At 46.5% G+C, this 12,149-nt stretch overlaps 3 protein-coding genes across 3 annotated transcripts; all 3 read left to right on the top strand.

Annotated features, from left to right (window-relative positions):
- Positions 1-1,812: 1,812 nt before the first annotated feature.
- HOO65_030436 (uncharacterized protein) lies at positions 1,813-2,766 on the top strand (the record flags this gene model as incomplete). Its single annotated transcript, XM_071000406.1, has 1 exon — positions 1,813-2,766. One exon carries the CDS (start codon positions 1,813-1,815, stop codon positions 2,764-2,766), a length of 954 nt encoding a protein of 317 aa, XP_070860115.1.
- A 2,685-nt stretch (positions 2,767-5,451) lies between these two features.
- On the top strand, positions 5,452-6,393 carry HOO65_030435 (uncharacterized protein; the record flags this gene model as incomplete). Its single annotated transcript, XM_071000405.1, has 1 exon — positions 5,452-6,393. One exon carries the CDS (start codon positions 5,452-5,454, stop codon positions 6,391-6,393), a length of 942 nt encoding a protein of 313 aa, XP_070860114.1.
- A 2,196-nt stretch (positions 6,394-8,589) lies between these two features.
- On the top strand, positions 8,590-10,993 carry HOO65_030434 (kinase-like domain; the record flags this gene model as incomplete). The annotated part of the gene is made up of 2 exons (XM_071001936.1): positions 8,590-8,734; positions 8,784-10,993. The coding sequence occupies 2 exons, from the start codon at positions 8,590-8,592 to the stop codon at positions 10,991-10,993; spliced, it is 2,355 nt and encodes a 784-aa protein (XP_070860113.1).
- Positions 10,994-12,149: the final 1,156 nt, after the last annotated feature.

Genomic DNA, 12,149 nt, shown 5'->3' with positions numbered 1-12,149 from the left:
GGTACTAAAACCGACATGCTGGCGTATAAATATCCTGCATTGTTGCATGAAATGTTGGATGAACTACATGGAGGATGGGTATTGTGGGGTGTGGGTGTTACGCTTGCGTCTATGATGCGGCAGTTGTAACCCTGCAGCTATTAACCACAGTAAACAAGCGCTATAATCACTCACGTTGATGCATATAGATACGTGAGTCTCGTATAAATATCTATCCTAAAAATGTATGTCGATTCTTATAATTCTCAAAGCTTGATGAAGAAGGAAGCAAACTCTGTGACAGACTTCCGAAGCTGGCGCTTCGTAAGTCTATCTCAGAGCGGGGTCAGGGTCAGATTGTCATGTGACCCTGAACCCTAAAACCTACAGGGGAATGCCTTTTGTCGGATTAACCCTGGGTAAACCCGAGCCTGAATACTCCAGCTTAAGTGTGCATGATGGAAGAACTTGACACTTGAGAAAAAGGAATAGAGAGACAAGCTTCACATCAGTATACCAGCACGGTTCCATGTGCGGCTGTATAGAATCACGAGTGACTTCAAAAGTGATATAACTGAATTCAGTAGATTGTTCCGACATGCATGCGTTTTCTGCCCTTGCAAATACCGGCCGGATATTTAATATCTTGCCGAGACTTCTATGCCCTTTTATGTTGTCAAAGTGAGTGTTCATCTTCATGCAAACTCTGTTCATTCCGTCATTAGTGGTTTTCCTGTGTTTCTTTCGTGTAGGATTTGTCCCGTCATCCAACCTGGAGTGCCCTGGCTTTTGATGAGCCCGTGTTTGATTCTGCCAGAATAGAAATGCTACCGCCCAGCTATATTAGTGTGTTTACCTTGACAAGGTATACATTGCTCAGAAACTTGCGCTAAAAGGTAACCGAGACCCAGACATCCAATCTTGGCTAGTACGTTTAGCCTCCATTGAGAAGCAAGCATTCCGATTTCGAGCTGCTTCCCCAAAACCATTTGCTTCTGTTGAGCCGCCGATCCCAAGATCGGCTGGTTTATTCATTTCAGTAGGCAGGCCTCAAAATACTCGCGCTCAAATTCATGCGCCCTTTTCATCATACTTACCACGTTCTCAGTTCATTAAATTGAGGCAACCAAGCAGAAAATCTGTGGTTCCAGGCAGATTCGAAAATCAAGACAAAGGAAAAATAAATGAAAAAAGAGTAGCTCCGTAGTGCTTCGTATTTAGTAACCGTTTTAGCGATTAAAAAGCGGAAGGTTACACATAGACTGTATGTGTTACACGGGAGATACATACTATATCTCAACCCGGAGAAATTGTGTAATTAGCTCAACCAATAGAAGCGCTCACGTTAGGGTAATTGGTTGATGGCAGTGAAAATGTTTATCTCTGGCACAGGATAAGCTTTATGCTGCAAATCATAAGCTCGTCAGCTTTGAACTCTGTACAACCATTTTGCCATATAAAACGAACGGTTGGGCCGAAGCTCTGGTTAACCTCTATGTGAGACCCATTTTGGTAGTAGTTAATTACCGAATGCAGCCTGTGACTGAATGCATTGGCTTTAGGTACTAGCATACACGGATCAACTGTCGATACTGGACACATTTTGGCTATTTTTTAGCTTCCTGCTTTATGCCCGAAATCCATCATTCCACAAAGCTCAAAGACTTGTCATCAATAGACAAAAGTCTGAAGAGATCTGGGAAGAAGGGACGGCCATGATTAAATAGGCCTGTAGGGACCCTTTATGGGACAAGAATACTTGATCTCTGATCTCTCGCCAACATTTCTACCCTTTTCTTTTCCACATTTTCTCAGTTACACCCATCGTCGAATATGCTTTTTTCTTCTGTGTTTTCTTGGTTTAGCGTATCGCTGCAAGGCCTCCAGCGCAGCAAGCCTTCTTCTTCTTCTGCCCAGGATGTTCAGCCTGCCGAGATCACCGAGTCTGAACTTACTCCACTCGCTGCTGGGCTTGAGCATACTGAAGAAATTGAGCCTGACGACACAGAAGAGACTTATGGTGACTGGACCGACGATATCACTAGTCAATACTATCTGGCTGACCGTGGTTACCATGCTTTGTATTTCCTAAATGGCGAAACCAGAGTGTTTTCCAATCATTACGACGAGTCTGGCAAAGAAAGAATGCTGAGCATATACTTTGATAAAGATCGCCCAGTCGCAAGCCTTCGCGATGACAACTTGCGCTACGAAAGGGACCACAAATATAAGCTACCACTCTACGAAATCTTCGCGGCAATTTGCCATCTCCGACTCCAAAACTGCCCCGCCATGGATTGGATTGTCATGGATATCTTTGACTTCGATACACTTAGTTTCATCGAACAATATCGTGAAGACAACAATCTTGGGATGCAGGCAGACATCAGGCTCACCGAGAGGGATAAAAACTGGGGGATCCTTACCAATACCTATTATTACCAACAGGCTTCTCGCATGATACTCGGAAGAATCGACAAAATGATTATCAGACGGCAGGAGCGTTGGTTAGAAGGGACCAACTACCCGTATAGAATTGCTGACATGATTATGTTTTCGTTCAAGTCGTTGGATTCAAGAGGACGAGTCCCCCCTGCGACTGATCCCGCCGAAATTCGTGCCCTGGAAGTCGTGGGAGCTGCTATAGACTCCGTCGATGAGACTGAGGCAGCTAACTTGAAAAAACAGTTAGCCATTAGACCAGAGGCGGGCGCTGATACACTAGACGACTTCGCGGAAGCTGTACCGGAGAAATCCGACACAGTGCCCGCTTTGGAAGATTATTGAAATCTTGCTTTAGATCTTTCTGCTAGAAATAAATGTTGTACCGGTACTCAGTTCATTCCATCTCATCAGTTTTGCATGATTCCAGACTTGATATTCTCATCAAGTGCAGTGCAGCAGCAGTTTTATGTAGAGGCCATTCCAGCCGGTAACTAGCTATGACGACGCCCCATACATCACGATCAAACGGTGCTTGTCTATCGATTTGCGATTTAAGACAGCATTTAGTTTCAGCCCGCAAACCGGCTAAGGCGAGAATAGCTTTCTGTCGGCTTACCATCACGTAATGACCATTGGTTTATAGAAGTCTGAGTATTCCTAGGTTTTTGACCAGCAGCAACGAAAAAAAGCACAGAGCTGGTATCGAGAAAGCAGCCTCTTAGACGATTGGGCTATTGCGACGACCTATAATGGCCAGACTGATAATGAGACAGGTGTTGAGTAGCCAAGGCACTTTGACTGACATACTAAGGACCGATCAGCAGGTCACTGTCGTCTTCTAATCCTCTATGGGCATGAAAGTCACCACTCAGTTGATTTTGAGATATATTGTGAAGACCACCACATCATTACACATCGTATGCCGCCTCATCCGTCTCACCTCCTTCAGCCTCTTGATGTTGGGTGATTTGGACCACTCAAGAAGGCATATGGCCGAGAAATTGAGCACCTAAGCAGGGGTGCTCAATAACCCATGTTTCCAAGACTGGGTTCTTTTCATCTTTTCATGCTGCCCATGAAGCCACCACGAAAGAGGCAATATAGAGGGAGGTTTTCGAGGGGCTGAACTTGTTCCTATGAAAATAGAAAATGTCATGTCAAAGCTTGATGTGCAGCAACGGACTCCAACACTAGCTACAGAAAAAGCCAGCCTTCCTCACCCTTGGGTGTTACGGATACAAGGCACAATGCCGTTGGACGTATAGAATCGTTACTAATCGATAGGATGTAAAAGGAGTCTAACTAGAAGGTTGTAATAGTGTCCGAGGCGAACTACATCTACTCGCTCCCCTATGCTCTTGCCCGGCTTCACCGCCTTTTATTTTCAGTACTAAACCGCAATATTGGGTCTCAAAGACCCCAAAGACAGTGCTAGAGACCCAATCGCATTCTAACTATCTACAGAGAAGGATTAGAAATCATAAGAGCAGCTCCATGAAGTCGATAATTAACACCATAACGCATTTTAAGAAGGCAACGACTGTTATGATACACAAGGTAGTTTCACTATGGGAAAGGGTTCGACAACTTGAACAAGCTAAAAACACAGTACGGCGGCGCCGGTGTGGAAAAAGGACTAGGATGCAGAAAGAAGGGTCTTGAAATATAGGGGAAGCATCACAGTCAATTGATCAGATAGATATGGATGTGCAGGTAACAGTTGAATCCTCGACAGGTGGCCGCGGAAGGTCACAAGGAGCAAAGGTTCGGCAGTGTGTGTAGTATTTGCAGAAAGACCAGATATAATGCAAGGGCCTGTCCGGAGGCTGTCGGGGTCAACAGAGAATAGTAGAGTGATTCATTTTGATTGATCAGACAGATTATGGTGTCTCTATTGCGAGTTTGATTCGGAGACTTGATAAAAGTACGTTGCTTACTTATCTGAGTCACCCGCCTGTCACGCCCTTTGATGTTGTCAAAGTGAGTGTTCATCTTCATGCAAATTCTGTTAACTCCGTCATCAGTGGGTTTCCCGTGGGATTTGTGGTGTCATTCAACATGGCGTGCCCTGGCGTAGTTAACCCTGGTAGAATAGAAATGCTACGGCCCAGTTATATTAGTGTGTTAAGCTTAACAATGCATACCTTGTTAACAATAGCTACTGAATGTCCTGTGAAGAAGAGGAAGAAGGAATACGTGATTATTGAAGTTGTTCTATATCTATCTAAGTCTAGTCCGAGGGGCGGATCTCAGCCAGTTTATATATCCATCGCCACCATGTTCTAGATCAAGCACATGGGCCTTAGAAAGAAGACCCTTGATGTCTGATACTAACCCTAGCGTTCCTGGTAACCCTGGCTTAAGTTACTGACAATTGTTCAGAAGCTTGCGCCAAAAAATAACCAAGACCAAGACCTCTACACTTGACGAATACGTTTAGTTTAGCCTCCGTTTACGAGCAAGCACTCAGAGAAGGTGTGTAGTTAGCTTAACCAACAGATGCATTCACGTTAGAGCAAATAGTTTATGGGAGCGGAAATGTTTATCTCCGGGGCAGGATGAGCTTTGTTTTGCAAATCATAAGCTCGTCATCGGCTTATCAACTCTGTACAAGCATTTTGCCATATAAAACAAAAAGTTGGGCCGAAGCTCTGGTTAACCTCCATGTAAGACTAATTTTGGTGGTAAGCAAACCCCCGAATGCAGCCTACGACTGATTGACTTGAGGTATTCACTTATAGGATCAAATGGTGTGGCACTAACATACACGGATCAACTGTCGATACTGGTCGCATTTTTAGCTATTTTTTGGTTCCCTTCTTCTTTATGGCCAAAATCAACCATCCGACAAAGCTTACATACTTGCCATCAATGAGCAAGAATGTGAAGATATCGTGGAAAAATAGAAAACCAGGAAGATATATGCAGCGCCCTTGTGGGGGATAAAATGCTTGATCTCTGACCTCTCGCCAACATTTCTAACCTTTTCTTTTGCACATTTTCTCACAGTTTCACACATCGTTGAATATGCGTTTTTCTTCTGTGCTTTCTTGCTTTGGCGTATCACTGGAAGGCCTTTTGGGCAGCTCGCCTTCTAGCCGGGGTGTTCAACCTGCCGAGATCACCGAGTCTGAACTTTCTCCAACCGCTGGGCTTGAGCATACTGAAGAAATTGAGCTTGACTATGCAGAAGAGCGTTGCGATTTCAAGACCGACGATATTAGTAGTCACGACTATCTGTCTGATCGTGGTTACTTGGCCTCCTTTCACCCGAAAGGCGAAACTAGAGTGTATTCCATTCACTACGACGAGTTTGGCGAAGAAACAATGCTGAGTGTATACTTTGATGAAAGTCGCCAAGTCACAAGCTTTCGCAATGACAACTTGCGCTACGAAAAGGACCACGATTATAAGCTATCACTCTTCTATATCTTCAGGGCACTTTGCCTCAGCCAGTTCGTAGACTTCTTGGCCATGGATTGGATTGTCATGGATATCTTTGACTTACGTACGCTTGAGCGCATCGAACAATATCGTGAAAGCAACAACCTTGGGATCGAGGATGACATTAGGCTCACTGAGAAGGATAGCTACTGGGGCATCTTTTCCAATACTTACTATTACCAACAGGCTTCTCGCATGATACCCGCGAGAATCGACAAAATGATTATTAGAAGGCAGGAACGCTGGATAGAAGGGACCGACTACCCAGCTACGGTTGCTCATCTCATCATGTTTTCGTTCAAGTCGCATCATTCAAAAGGACAAGACCCCCCTGCGACTGATGCCGCCGAAATTCGTGCCCTGGAAGGCGTGGGAGCTGCTATAGAGGCCGTGGATGAGGCTGAGGCTGCTAAACTGAAACAGGAGTTAGGTATTAGGCCAGAGGCTGGCGCTGATACACTAGACGACTTCACGGAAGCTGCACCGGAGAAATCTGATACAGAGCCCGCTTTGGAAGATTCTTGAAATCCTGCTTTAGATCTTTCTGTTAGAAATAGATTTTGTACCAGTATTCAGTTCATTTCATATCATCAGTTTTGCATGATTCCAGTCGATATTTCCATCTAGTGCAGTGCGGCAGCAGCAGCTTTATGTGGAGGCCATTCCAGTAACTAGCTATGACGACACTTCATACATCACGATCAAACAGTGCTGGTTTATCGATTTGCTATTCAATACAGCCTTTACTTTCAGCCCGCAAACTGACCAAGGCGAGAACAGCTTTCTGTAGGCTTACCATCACATAATGCCCAAGTATTTCTAGGTGTTTGGCCGGCAGCAACGAAAAAAAGACAAGGCTAGGGTATTTTTTCCCTCGAGACCTAGGCCCAGTCACACACAGTTTCGTGTCTATTAGCTTGCAGCAAGAAGGTGGAGGAACGAAGCCTTTAAAGCAGACTTCCGAAACTGGATGAAAGAAAACTGCCCGAAGATCAAGCCTCTCGGCGGAGCCCTGAACTGGCCGAGACCATATGACATCGGCTGAATGAAGGGCTTACACAGAGGTACAGTCGACAAGAGCTGCAGATATCTGGCCGGGAAACTGGACCCTAAGTGGAGGGTATTCCGCATTGGGATGTGAGAGGGTGTGGAGGTGCAGATTTGTTTTCTTTGCTACTTTTCCTTGGTAATCGTTCTACGTTCTATTCACTGCTTTGTTTGATGTTTGGTGTTTGGTATTTGGTTGTTTTCGTTCTTTCCTTCATTCCTTGTTTTTTTTTTTTTTTGCCTATTGTACCTTAACCACGGTAGAGCGGAAACGAGCAACAAGGAGCAATTGCGCTTCGCTCGTAAAAACTCTATAGTGAACCTTGCAGAGGGTTAATTATGTCCAGTAACCAGTCCAGCGTCGTTTGATCTCTGTGATTCCCGTAGACGTTAAATATATTTTTTGAGAAAATGTCCACGAGTGCCCCGGAGAAGGTTCGGGTAAATAGATAAGACTGGGTTCTTATCTGTGGAAAGGAGACGAGGATAAATGGAGAGAGGTAAACGACTTTATACCTAACTTAAGGGGCCTCATAGATCCACACTGCTGTGTGCTTACGTAAGTCTTAAATTCTTATGTAATCTCGACACACGCATCTATATGCATCTAACGCAGTGCATAGGCATCTAACGGTTACAGTTCGCTGCACCACATTACATCACTAAAAAAAGACTTTGCCAAAATTAACACCAAAATCAGTAGAATTTAATCAATTTGCACTATATCTGTATAACGTTGTGGGCATAATTTAGAGGTCCTTCTGTGGCCAATTGTACCGCATGCTGTACATTGACTTGGACGTTTAGTCCGTCTCATTGTCACAACCTCGAATTCACTCGGCTCACGTTTTGTACTTGATAGTGGAAGACTGCTTTTCTTCGCTTTGGACTCTATACGATGAGGCTCCAGAAGGTGAATTGGATCCCCTTTACGCATCAAGTGCCAATGCGAGTGAAAGTCTTGTAGAAGAAGAGGCTCGCCTTGGCGTTCAGCCAGTACATGTACACAGGGGAGCCCGTAGACACGTGTAAAAGTACCTGTACAGGTAGGCGATGGAGGAGGGTCCTTCCACTGTAGCTGTCGCTGCTCTTCGACCTTTCGCAGTGCTTCATATGAGACCCAGCCTTGTACAGCCCTATATATAGCCTTGTCAAGCTCAATAGGTGTATGAAGATGCTGTCTCACTTGGTTAGATTCTAACCCGGAAAGTTGGTTGCATAATGCAAGCCGAATTGCCTTCCATGCTTCAAATAGGTCATGTGTTGACCTCCGGAGGTACGACTTCAACAGCGCATGGATTCCTTCGACACGGGAAGTAGATGTATTCCCAAAATGTGCCTGTTTATCAACCCATGCAGCAACAAGTTTCTCCTTGAATGGCAGAAGCCATGTCTCCTTGATGTACCCAACATCAAAAACCAAACCTTGTAGAATTCATTCCATATTCAAGATTAATTTGGGGGTGTGCGATAGTGCACCGTTAGATTCATATACATTGCGTTAGATGCATATAGATGCGTGTGTCGAGATTACATAAGAATTTAAGACTTACGTAAGCACACAGCAGTGTGGATCTATGAGGCCCCCTAACTTAATACATAAACTTTAAGGACTGTAGATTCAAATATGCGTGTTCATTCAAACTATCTAGATTCTAAATAGAACCATCCGCCATGACAAATCAATCGCTGTCGAAAATAATCGAGAACCATCCCATTGGGAAAGGTCTGGATGCCTTCCGCGCCTCGTTCAATTCGATATGTGAAGACGAGAGCATCTTGTGCTCGCCGGACGCGCTGGATCAGCTTGACCTACGAGGTATGGTCAGCCAGCTTTGCTGTCATGCACTATTCTGACTAGCATACAGATAGACAAACTCTCGTTATGAATCTTCTTGTCGCTGTACAAACCCTCACTTCCAGTCGCTTCCTACCATCAAAGACAGGTCACGATAGTCTCCAAACCGATCTCATCAGACTAACTTCTGCGGTCGCCTCTACCGACTTCAACTTCGACCGCGTCAAACCTCTCCTGAAATCAGTCCTCGCTGACGAAACAGACGATACCCTCCTCTGGGATCAAGTCTACCAAGCTGTTACCGAACCTACCCCACCTCCCCGACTGGTGGCCTCTTCCATCCAACAAACTCCGTGGCTGCACAATACCAGCAGCTTTGCGAACTCGTCCGAACATCGTAAATATGTGGATGACGTGCTCAAGGCGGAGCTCGGCTCTATTTATGTTGGGCTCTGCAAATTCCACCAGACATACTTCGGAAACGTGGCCGGCCTGGAGACAGCATCCGAGACGTTCTTCAAGCAGTGCCAGGAAGGCAGCAACCCACTCTTTGACGAAGGCTGGAGCGGATGGCCGAAAGACGCGGAGCAGGATGATGTGCTGAGCTGGTTTGCAGACTTCACTGAAAAGCTGTCGATATTTGCAGAGGGCAGCAAGTCAACCTCGACACGTCAACGACGACCACTAGCAAAACCCAACGAGCCGATTGATGGTTCTATAGGGAAACGAAAGATGGATGTTGGCTTCGTGAATGTCCCTGCAGCTAGGAAAGACTCGAGGTGCCATTGGTCTCAGATCCTCGTGCCAGGAGAGCTCAAGAGTAACCGATCCGCTGATAAAGCTTCAGAATCATGGCTTGATCTTGGGAGGTACGCGAGGGAAGTGCTCGCTGCTCAGGATACTCGCCGCTTCGTCTTGGGCTTTACCATCTGTGGATCTCTCATGAGGGTATGGGCGTTTGACAGGCTCGGGGGCATTGCATCTGAGCAGTTTGACCTCAATGAAGATGGGCTGCGGTTTGTGTATACGATCCTCGGCTTTCTCTCGATGAATGACGAGCAGCTTGGGTTTGATCCAACAATTATAACGACAACAAACAAGGAGCGCTTCGTGGAAGTCAATCGGAACGGTTCCACTGAGCGTATCATAATTGACAAGGTGATGCAGCGTGCGCCTTGCATAGCTGGCCGGGCGACGACTTGCTGGAGAGCCCATCTCGAGGGACGCCCCGATTTGCCGCTTGTCATCAAGGATTCATGGCAATACCCAGAACACAATGAGGAGGGTGAATTACTATGTGAGGCGACTACCAATGATGTCGTGAACGTGGCTCGATATTACCACCACGAGACAGTTCAAATTCACGGGGCAGATGATGACATCCAGAGCAACGTTCGAGGCGGTTTAGACGTTACGAGAGCCTCGAATTACTGCCTGGAACACCCGATGCTGCCAAGCAGCAGCACAGCTGGTGCTCCGCGGAAAGGTCGCAGCATCAGCGCCGCCGGTACGAAGCGGTCGTCTAGTCACACTGGCGCTCCCCTACCTCCCACCAAGCGATCCTGTTCTACATCTCTAACAAAGGCCGGCAGTCAGGCACTGCTGAATCGGATACATCGTCGTGTCATCGTTCGTGATTACGGAAAGTCTATATACAAGGCGAGCTCTCGATCTGCCCTCCTTGCAGGTTTCGAGGGCTGCATCCAGGGACATGAGTCCCTGTACAAGGCAGGTTTCTTGCACAGAGACATCTCGATCAACAACCTTATGATCAATGAGAATGACGACAATCCCTCTTGGCCTTCGTTTTTGATTGATCTGGACCATTCTATCAAAGAGCAACGAGAGGGCTCCTCTGGAGCTAAAGGTAAGACTGGCACAAAAGCCTTCATGGCTATTGGGGTGCTGTTGGGTGAGCAGCATTCCTTTATGCACGACCTTGAGTCATTCTTTTGGGTACTCTTCTGGATATGCATCCACTACAACACGCCAAACGAGAGCAGAGTCGTTCCCGAGTTTGACAAGTGGAACTATGTACAGATGGGAGACCTAGCGACATACAAGAAGGGTGTGATTGACGACGAAAGAGATTTCCGCCAGATTGCAGAGGTAAACTTCACGCCGTACTATCATCCATTCATTCCATTGGTCAACAGGTTACGGAGAATAGTGTTTCCCAATGGTAGGAGGTGGGTGAGAGAGGATAAAGGATTGTATACTCGGATGAGAGAGATCCTTCTGGAGGCCGGGAATGACCCGGATGTGCTGGCAGACGAGTAATATTATGGGTTTATGTTTTTTGTACGACTACTAGTTGCTCTATCACAGCTCGGTAGCGAAGCGAAGCGCTGGTGCTAAGGACGCGAAAAAATAAGAGGGAGCAAGAGGACCACCAAGGACCAGCGGTAGTAAGATGGCGATCGTAATTAGTAGGCCATGTGCCAGGCAAACCCGCGACTGGGCTCCGACGCGCCTTCATCAAGAGAACAGAATATGGCTGTCCCCAAGGACGATTCGGAATCATGATTGATATACATAAGTTCAATCCGTCAACTATACTTGATCCAAGCCATATTCATTAGCTGCATTTGGCTATCTTTTCATTTGCCCCTCGATATAAAGCTGTAGTGATACATCTGAAACTGACCCAACAAATTGTGTTACCCTATGACCAGTCGTCACATGTTTTGCTCGCATCGGCGCTGTATTTGTACAAACAAGGATTTGCTGGCCGTCGTTGCCTATGCTGATGTCCTGAACCACGTTCACTTATCTGTGCTCTTGTCAGACCTCCTGGCCCCCCTTTCCTTCTGTTTACCGAATTCGCTCGTCGACTTTATGTGTTGGAGACCGTGGCCGGCACCGCTTGGAACTGCCCGAGCAGCCCCGTCCTGAGTAGCATCTTTGCTGCCTGTACTGCTATTGACGATTTACAGAGAATCTTCTTGATATCCACACATGGTTGCTTGCCTGCCCACATCTCCTGTCGTTCCTCTATCCAGTTCCTGCATTCGAGCAGGATGTGTCGAACTGTTTGGGGTCTGCGACTGCATTGGCATTGGTCGGTGTCGGCTTTCTTGATGGCGCTTAGATAGGCCCGGAGGGCGATCTTGCCGGTACGCATCTGGGTGATCACTGAGCTGATGGCTCGGTGCATCCCTTGGTGCTTGTCGAGTGTCGCTTCCCAGGACTCTACCTGTCCCGGGACCAACCTGTCTCAGGACAGCTACTCCAGCTACACTCCGAAACGCCCGACCTCCAAGAGCAAAACGCATGCTCGTAGAGGTCGCATCAGCTGCGCATTAGAAATTTAAAGTGTATCGACTGTGGCTACTTGGTTAGGCACTAGTGTATAGGAGACTCTCCACTAACTATTGCGTCAGTATAGCAAGTGGAGGCTTGTGATGTGCGGCAACCACTTACTATACTCCACTAA

This window comes from Ceratocystis lukuohia, assembly GCF_044167205.1.
Source record: "Ceratocystis lukuohia strain C4212 chromosome Unknown Supercontig3_pilon, whole genome shotgun sequence".
In the NCBI taxonomy this organism is placed as follows: Eukaryota; Fungi; Ascomycota; class Sordariomycetes; order Microascales; family Ceratocystidaceae; genus Ceratocystis; species Ceratocystis lukuohia.
Note: the sequence above shows the minus strand (reverse complement) of the source record. Positions and strands in the feature narration are given on the sequence as shown.